At 38.7% G+C, this 10,000-nt stretch overlaps 1 protein-coding gene across 1 annotated transcript in view; it reads right to left on the bottom strand.

Moving 5' to 3' along the window:
• Nucleotides 1-8,343: 8,343 nt before the first annotated feature.
• LOC138037181 (uncharacterized) overlaps nucleotides 8,344-10,000 on the bottom strand; it is a 27,445-nt gene continuing 25,788 nt past the window's right edge. Inside the window, exons 11-14 of the mRNA XM_068883165.1 lie at nucleotides 9,989-10,000; nucleotides 9,023-9,120; nucleotides 8,528-8,652; nucleotides 8,344-8,396 (exon numbers count right to left, since the gene is read on the bottom strand). The exon at nucleotides 9,989-10,000 is cut by the window's right edge and continues 162 nt beyond it. Coding sequence (XP_068739266.1) covers nucleotides 8,344-8,396; nucleotides 8,528-8,652; nucleotides 9,023-9,120; nucleotides 9,989-10,000 — 288 coding nt within the window. The remainder of the gene's footprint in view (nucleotides 8,397-8,527; nucleotides 8,653-9,022; nucleotides 9,121-9,988) is intronic.

Below are 10,000 nucleotides of genomic sequence, written 5' to 3'. Positions count from 1 at the left end.
TGAAACAAACAACATATTCGCTATTAGAGGCAAAAAACCCTTCCTATTTCATTACGTGCAGGAAGACAAGAAACTCAATCGTGTCAAATTACACTCCGTGTCAAAAACGCAACTAAATATATTTCCCACCAATGATCAGCATCAAACCCTCTACTGAAGAACACTTTACTTGAATTATCAAGCAAAAAATAGGTAACAAGCTTTCTTTCAAATAAGTTTTGACTAAGAAGAATTAGTGAAATTTCCAATTGTTACCGGAAGACTGTGCAGAATTGAGCAAACAAATACAAATAAGCCAGACAGATCACAGATCCAAGTTGTTCAATTCGTTCTCTGTCTTTGTTAAACCTATAAGTTACTAGTGAATTTTCCATTTGATGTCAGTTTTGTACATAACACTACACTTGTACAATATTACAACTATACCTCACTTTAAATACGGCTCGACGGGCGACAGATTGTTGTCGAAGTCCATTACTTGTCGCTTTTAAGATTCTAGATATTTTTTCACCGCCTGTCTTGTTTATCCAATTTACGTTCCATTCTTTAGCTCCATAAGGGTACATTTTGTTTAAAGATCCTCCAAAATGCCATTTGCGTTTCAATCTTCGACGCCATTGCAGGTTAATAAAATATTCTACTGTTTCAAACCAGAGAAATCCACGCCTTTTAACTACCCCCTGAAATCCTACCAAAATACGCGCGGAAGACTCTACTTACAAAGACACCACTTAGCAAGGGAGGAGCGACTTTTCCCGACACGGAAAAAAAGAAAAAAAAAAAGAAAAAAATAAAGAAAAGAAAAGAAAAAAGAGAAAACGAACAAATCCCACCCATTTTCCGACTGGGATTGCCATACTGGAAACCCAGTAAAAATCTATTTTGATAATGCGGACGTAACAGGAAACAAATATCTGGTGAAAACACTCGTCCCAGGGCAAACCGTGCGACATCAGCGCGAGCCAATGCCTTTCCCGAAAAAATGGCGACTTAAAGTCTGGACCAAATGTAGCAATTTTATTATCATGTCAATATTAGTATGGACACGCAAATATTTTTTCTATTGGGAATGAGAAACGGCTGATTCCTGTCAGCCATTTGGAAGAAGATTAGGAATGTGAGTTGCCGGCTTTGCATGATTCAAGTAAACCCATCCGAACACGCTAAACAACAAAGGAAGCCTCTAAAAGTTTTCTTTGCCAAAGAAAAGGAAGGGGGAAGCGAGAACGAACAAGACATGTGCAGAGATACTGATTTAGACGACTGAAAGCAGCAAATATTTTCTGAAGTAGACGAAACCCTCCACTGTACATGTGAGGTGGAGATGATGACTGGCCTTCCGAATAGTGTTGTGTAAAGTGTTTCTTGCTTGTAAGTAAGAGAAAAATAACGATGAGCAGCTGGGAAATATTCGACCAGTGCGCCGCATTTTAACCCCTTCAGGTCATTATAAATTTCAAGTTATTATTCATAGGACAGTCTCCGAAGGGTAGTTCCTCTGAATTGAGTTCCTGCTTGGAATAGTTGACAAAATCGTCCAGTTCTGTTATGTGTCCGGAATTAAAGACTATGAAGAGGTAACGCTCTAGACGTGAAAGTAAAACCCTTTAATGTGGCAGAGCAAATGTGGCCATGGAGATGTGATGGTACAAAGGACTGCAAGCTGTGGTACAAGATAAGGAGTTCACAGAGAAAAAAAAATCAGGATGTCTGTTCCCGATCAGTGCAAACTTGTACGACGATCCATTTAAGTCTGTTCCCGCTGGAACGAGTCTCCTGAACCCTTAATCTTGAATCTTAAATATTGATTCCTCTTCTATTTTTAAACTGTACTTATATATGTAAGAATAACTAGTTTCTAACCCAAAAGGAAAAACAGATGTATGAAGTACTAGAAGTTGTATTTTATTCATTCATTTATTTCTTCATTTGTCATGCTAGGAAACACGTAATTTACTGCAATTAGTGCTTGGTAGTATTGTAATCTGTTCGTATTCACGTTCGTATTGTAACACTTATTGTAATGTTTACTGTAGTGTACAATGCGTTAATGATACACCATATATAAAACATAAAATTAATAATAATAATAATAATAATAATAATAATAATAATAATAATAATAATAATAATAATAATAATAATAATAATAACGTAACCCAGTAACGACGAAAGGAACTCGACGATAGCGCTGAGTGAAGAGGCAAGAAGCTTCATCGAAGGTATCATTTCACCTCTTATTCTTCTTTGGTCAAATTTTCAGCTACTATGGAATGACCTCTCCATCGTTGCGGTTATCCTGATAACCTCACTTTACATTAATTACATGTAAAGTGAATTAGTTATTTATCCATTTATTCTTACTCAAAAACGTCAAGATTTGCCATTTGAGCCCGGCGAGTCAGCGAGCAAGAGAAACAAACGTGCGTAAGAAGGGGAAAAACTCCACGAGAACGGCAGAAAGGTTCATGGAGTCCACCGCAATTTGTGTCAGAGAAGATGAAAACAGGGAACTGGGTGAGCTCATCGAGTGTATAAGAGGGCCAGAAAGAACTTGAGAAAACATTCTGTGAGGCTGATGAGACTAACCCAGGAAGAGAAGCTATTTCGAAGGACTTTTGCAAAGACCAAAGGAAAAATGGTGAGTCATTATAATATATTTTTGGTGTGCAGCTAGACAATGTGGTAGTCATTTCTTTCTTCAAGAGCATAGTTAGGAACCTGGCCACCTTTTAGAAATCCAAATTCAAGCCAAGAGTTAAAAGGGACGAGACGTTCCTTGAGCTTAAACTGGGTTGCCTTTGGTACATGTTTGAACTCCCCAAATTTCGTATTCATTCCCGAAAACCTCAAAAAATTATCAGTCCGGAAAAGAAACACTATTTCTTTTTTTCAAATACACCGTTTTCACTGTCACGCAACAAAATAACAACTTCGAAACCGTTCAATGAAAGCGGCCAAGAACTTGGAAAAATGTAGGAAACAAATTTATAAACCAGCTCTCCAATTCTCAGGCCTGTGCGGTACGTCGTTTCTGAATAATTTGTGCAAGCGTTTGACGCAACTTAATAGAGTTTTGTATGGAGATGTTATCATGTTGATAGATCAAAGTCACCCACCAGTACAGCGGCATGTAACCGACAAAAACATCTAGAGTTCACTTTGGGATGAGAGCCCTTACTTTTCGCTCGTGAGATAATATATATATATATATGTATAAACACATCTTCTAATTCACCTGAAAGCCTCGAACTGTTCAGATTTATAGGGATAGACTGTTTTTTTTTTCCAACCAATTGAAATAGCTTTGTCGTGCAAAGTGACAATTCGGAAATTCAAAATGCTGTATTTTACAAACGAAAAATGTCACGAAACTGGCAACTTGAAAAAAGATTTATTTCTTGGTCATCTTCAACGTCCCATAAATAAAAATCCAGAATACCTTGCGGTTTTGATTTAGAATTTGATGACGTCACTGTGAAACCATCTGTAGCTTTTTGTTTGTAAATAATCATTGCATTAATTTAACTTGGTCAAGGAATTCAATTTAAATTTTCATCTGAATGCGCAGTAAAAAATATTGTTGGATTCCCAAATTAACGTCAGAATGACTAAACAGCAAGAAATCTTGTCATCGTTATGAAAACTGCTCCCACATCAAATTTCAATCCACGCATGCAAATTAGTTAGTGTTTCCACAACACGATGAATCCCCAAGGGTATAAAAATCCCACCAAAACCGTTTCCATCCAATTGAAAAAATTGCTATTAGAGGCAAAAATGAATAACAAAAATATCACGAAACAAATGGACAGCAAGCCTTCTTTCAAATACTTCTTGACTAACAAGAACTAGTCAAATTTCCAATTGTTATATAAGACTGTGCAGAGTTGAGTAAAAATAAATAAAATTATAAATAGCCAGACAGCAGAGATCCGACTATCCACTCAGGGTGTTCGATTCCTTCTCTGAGACTCGCTTCCAACCAGAAAAAGATACCACAGCATTTGCTATTCAGCTCCATTTTAGTGTTGTACCTAACATCAAAGTTAGTAAAATATTGGAACTACAGCTCACTTTGATATTCGACAGCGAAAGATGCAATCGTTGTCGAAACCATTATTAGTCGCTTTTAAGATTCCAGATATTCATTTTTCACCGCTTGTCTTGAGCTCCATAAGGGTATATTTCGTTTAAAGAACCAATTAAAAGTTTTTGCGTTACATCGGCTTCGCCGCCATTGCTTGTACTGTGTCCACCGGATAAAATCTACGCATTTCTTCTTTCCTCCCCTCCCCCTGTTATCATCTCAAACAGCCTTTGCCATTAACTCAAAAGCCCTGCAGCCTTCCGAGTGGTAAGAAGCTTGCACATTTTTCGACTGCCTTGCTGCAAGGAGCTAAGGAAAATGATTGTCAAGAATGCAGATTGCCAGGAATTAATGAAGCCTATTTACAGAGGCATAACAAGTTATTCAAAGAATTTTGCAATAAGACAACAGATGCAGGAAAAGAGGAACCCCTTGCAGTTGGTGCTGTTATTTTTTTTATGAAACCAAGGAAACACTAACAATTAAAATAAAAACTAAATCTTATCTAATAACGACGCGAATCAATCCTGATTCTATTTCGTCATTGGTCTACGTCACTACGAAGTCACGTGAGATGCACAAAACCAGAGCTTGCAGTTGAGTGTCGTTTCTCAGACGTTCAAGTCAAAGATATTTTCGTATTTTTTTCTAACGTATGGCAGCCTACATGGAAAACAAAGAAGACGAGCTTTTGAGGGAAGATTTCGAGGGAACTCTTGCATCTGGAAAAAATAATGCTTCCTCACAGTGCAACGAGCTAATGGCTCTTTTAGCTTGAATGAACAAGATCGGATGGCCGCCATGAGCGAATCACTGCTCTGCAAAGGCGTCACTTCTTCAGGGGAAGCACAGGATTCTAATTAATACTGTCGGAGTTATCATTTTGCTGCAGTTGCTAGACCTAAGATACTTTCCAGGTACATTTTTTAGTTGTTCTTCGTTCAATTTTTTCAACCAGAGAGACTGGATAATCTTTGCAAGACTGTCAGCTACTGGAGGGTCAGTCTTTCCGCTTTGCTATTTCGTCTGGGAGAGGGTCTCCTTTATCGAGCCTGTGCTTCTTACTACAATCACCCAGCAGTTCTTCAAGATCTGTCGTCAGCCCTACAGTTCACCGTGACCAAGGTGGTATATATTTGTGAAAAAACAACAGATTTATGTACCATTCAAATTGAAGCTTCAACATTCCCCCTCCCCCCTGGCATACCCCGGTCATTTGAGTACTTTTCCTGCCCAGGGGGAGCGAATTTGATCACCTTAGTCTTCCCGGGGGTGGGGCATTTGATCACCACTCATAGAGGGTGGGGAATTTGATCGCTAGCCTCGATTTCATGTTACGTTGATAAATCATGGCGGAGACAAACCTGGATATCGATGCATTCAAAGATAAAGATTCCGCATTCGTGGCTGATTGGTTGAATAGCGAAGGCCTACACAAACTTTGTTCCGTATTTGAAGGTATTAAGAACCAATTTATATTATCTTTGAATATAAATATATAAAATTGTATTTACAATTGTATTTACAATATAAAACAATAATTCAATACAAGTGACCATAGATGCATCTCTGATTGGTTGGGGAGCATGTGTTGATGGTCACTCAACGGGGAGGAACTGGCTCCAGAAGAAGCTAAACATGATATTATTATTTGGAAATATACTTGCTGCCTTGTTTCATTAAAGTCATATCCTGACCAACTATCAGGAAAGTATATTAACCTCATGGTTGATAACACTACAGCTGTTGCACATGTCTAAACTGCCACAGTGTCAAACGCAGTTGGCCATGCGACTTCCCGAAAAGAACGCGGGTTGCACCACAAAGTTTCACATTGGCATACATGGATGGTTGGACGGTACAGATGTGTAACCATATTTTCCTACCCATGGTGCTCGCGTGCGTGGGTTTGGTGCGTGTATGTACTAATCACCTCAAGTGCAACCAATCAGGGCAGATAATTCAGTTTTAACAATCACCTATGTAATAGACGTTATTCGTATTCTTAGCACTGGACTAGAACTACTGTAGCTTGCAATGGAGGCTAATGCGGGCAAGCTAGTTCCGGTCCAACACTGAGAATACGAAATGGTCTATTGTCTTAATACTTGTTATTGCTAAACTGCAAGTAGTATTGGCTACCTAGGAAGCCTAGTGTCATTTTCGGCTTCTATCACACTGATATTTCTTTTCTCTCACTTTTTTTTCTGAATTTAATTACGCTTCTTTTTTATGTCTTGTTAGTAATTAAGTGCATGATGAATGATGTCATACCTTTATCACGTCTGCTTTTTAAATCAGCCATTAATTCTAAAATTATTGAGTGTTTCTACAATAACTTGAACTCATTACCGGCATCTTTAAATGACAATTCATATTCAGTAATGCATAATCACCGAGGAGTATGTCAGTAGACCATTTTACAGTTGTGTGCTTAGTTACCTGGCCTTTGAGCGAAAGTGAGACTGAAGTTGACCTTGCTTGTTGACCTTGCTGCCTTCCTTATGTCAATTCCTACTAATTGTCATGAGTACATTATCATTAACAGAAGAAACGAAGTGAGGCTTCTATCAAAGAAAGGTCAACTCCATCCTCACTTTCATTCAAAGTCCAGATAACTGTAAATATGCAACTGGAAAATGGTCCATTCCAAATCGCCCTTGCACATACATCACTGGCAATTTGAAGATAGAGGTAACCCTTTTAGAATCGTGAGAAGGAAGCTGAAAAAAAAATTAGCTGAAGCTATTTCTTACAAAGATCGTCAATGGGGTCATGTAAACCTTTTTCATCTTCTCCTGCTTGCAATAGTAGAAAACAGCAAAAGTTGAAAAAAAATACTATGGTTATAGACTAGTATTCCACTCAAAATAAGAAAAGAGTTCTGTTGTTGTGAAATGGAATGAAACAAGAAAGCTATATGAAGGTCATGAAGGGTCATGAAGGGGAAAATGGGAACTGTAATTTACCCTGACATTTCGGTGGGAAAATGCGATAATGGGATTTGATCACTGGGAACTGGGATTTTGTTACTGGGAATGAGAGAAAAAGTGTCCTTGGTGCTAATGGGATTTGCATAATTAGAGGTCATCAGGTATTAGTTCTGCTCAAGATTCCTGATACCAAATATTTTATGCCGTCTTGCGTCCCTGGCCACTGCCACGTCTAATACGACTTCACTAGCACGAATAAATTTGACTTCCCTAAACCCACTGCAACCAATGCAATCGCTCTAAAAGAAGAAGCTCAGATGAGGAACTGGGCAAGGCGCCATGGTAAATGTGTCAGGCACATGAACTGAAGCGTCCTTGAACGTACCCTACTGATTTTCAAGACCTCGGCTTAGCGATTGTTGTGGATGTAATGAAGACTCCGAGGAGGATACTTGTGATGGATTTAGTAATGATGATGATGATGACGGTGCAGGACTCTGAAAGTGACGTAAAGATTCGGGAGACTGCATGCTGCAGAATGCTCTTATGTGCCTGGTGATGGCAGGCCTTTTCATTTTCGGCGGACACTGTGTAAGCAATCCCATGCAGCTACAAATTATACCTCGCACTCTCTTTATTATTGCCTTTCGTTCTCCAGTAATTTCATGTTTCGTTTTGACACTTATCATTAACTGCTTCATAAAACATATCGATGCTGTAAAATTATATTTTCCCTGTCATAACTCCTGGTGGGATTTTAGCAGCAGGTAATGGGATTTCTGAGAAAACTTGCCACTGGGACTGGGATGTTGTCCAAATTTGGACTGGGAACTGGGATTGCCAGCCCGCCCCTTTGCCCTCCCCGTCCCTCCTTTATGACCCTCTTCATATGTGGATAATGTTTAATAATAACACGGTCTATTATTGATGACTTGGTTTAATAATAAAATCACAAAAAGCATTCAATAAATACAAAGAGTAAGGTTTCTCGACGTTTTGATAGATCCACCATCATTATCAGCTATGGAATTGGTGGTGTTCCAAAGTTGTTAGACTTGAGTTCACCAGAGTTTTGAATGGAAGAATTGGGGTCATAACTGGCTTGTTTGCAGAGAACAGGCAAAGACACGCTGGATATTTCGCTAAAGTAGAAATATCACATGACTTTCGAGGAAGATTATGGGCTGCTTCGTTTTCGGGTAATAGGGTTCTCCGTTTTTGCCCTAAGAAAGGTTACAACATGAAACATACAAAAGAAAACATGACACGTTGATGCTTCTGCTGCAAAGATATTACTTCTGTTCTTTCTCCTTTTCAAGGTCAAAGACGCGTATCGGTTTTCTCACTTTGAATCACAACCTCGTCAAGTGATCCTAAGGAAAAAGAGAGAAAAATGAAATCAGGGTTCTTAATTTGATCCTAAGAGTACTGAGACAGCAATAGAGAGCTAAAGCAGAATTTAATAACGAAGCCTAAATACTTAAGTGATGCTAATACGACCAACCTTGCTTACTGCAACAAATCATCGATGGTTGGAAGAACAAAACAAGTACGCAGCCCGTTAGCGCGAGCATCCCAGGAACAACCGAAAAGACGTAACGTACATAGTTACTTGTACTTGTCTTGAGGCTAGATGGAGCAACAGACAGAAATAACAGCAGTGAGTAGTAAGCTCGAGCAAAAAAAGAGAAAAACCTCTTTTATATGTTAACAACAATACAGGAGAAGTGGCGGTTGTGAAGAGTACTCTCACAACGCCAAGGCTTTTTATTCCTTGACCCACTGTTATCAATAGCAAACATTTACAATCCTGCTCGGCCACAAGTGACTGTCTCTCGCGTATAATCAGCTCAATGGCATATTCTACTTTTGCTTGGGGTTCTAAACTTCATAGATTTCTAGCTAAATTAAATCTGATTTGCCCGCTGACAATTATAAATAAGCCATTGCCTGAGTAATCTATTTAGCTGTATCTCTGTGTTTTAAGTCAAGTTCTTACTGGTTTTCGGGGTAAAATTCTTGTATGGTCATAAACAATGCACCACTTGATATCCTTGCAATAATGGTCATGACTGACAATGCAAATCCACTGCTCTCCTGTAAAAGAATATGAATTACTGTTATGATTAAAGTTGGATTGCGGACAACGTCAAAGAAAGGCACTTATCTTTCTTTGAAGAATGGAAAGATTCAGCGGGGAGAATTTCAAAAATATGTAACTGATTGCGAAACTTATTGGAGCGTAATTTATTCCTCGCATCACCATACCTCTGTTTACCCTCGGCCCTGCTGTTTGCAAATAGTTCGTGGGTTCTTTTTTATCCCTCAGGACATAATAGCGCATTGACGAGGAGGTGGCTTACGGTGTATCGTCCTTTTAGAGAATCTAACCATTTGTAGGTGTCTATATAAAACACGTACAAAAAGCAGCACGTTCTCCTCAGTTATTTAAAGACCCTGAGTGTCAGTGTGGCGGGAGTTTCCCGCGTATTCTCAACCAACTGTGCTAACCGGTCGGCAGTTCAAATTTCAAGACAAAGTTGGGAAATCTCATAAAGTGCCTATGAAGTGAATTTGTTTCTTATGTGATTTTTAAGCTTGTTGTGTATAGATTACGAAATGACAAAACAAATTTTAAATACTTAACTAAACTGTTTTTTTTTTTCGATCTCTTTAGCGCGCTACAATTCATTGATTCGAGTCCCCATGGCTGCGAACAAGGTATTGCTCAGATTGACGCTTTTGGTGTAGTAAATGCCTCAATGAGTTGTCTACTTCTCACGCCGCCTTGTAGCACCATAGAAGCATCCATTATCCAGCTTAAGTAAACGAGCGAAAATGGGCTAAACTGATGTCCCTGCTATTTAAGAGGCGTTTAAAACTAAGAAAAATTTAATCCCTGTAAGATCCAAAAACAATTACCAATATTTAGTCTGCTACGTAATCATTTTCAATCAATACTCACCGTACTTTCTTT

The sequence above is a fragment of the Montipora capricornis genome, chromosome 2, assembly GCF_036669925.1.
Source record: "Montipora capricornis isolate CH-2021 chromosome 2, ASM3666992v2, whole genome shotgun sequence".
Taxonomy (NCBI): domain Eukaryota; kingdom Metazoa; phylum Cnidaria; class Anthozoa; order Scleractinia; family Acroporidae; genus Montipora; species Montipora capricornis.
Note: the sequence above shows the minus strand (reverse complement) of the source record. Positions and strands in the feature narration are given on the sequence as shown.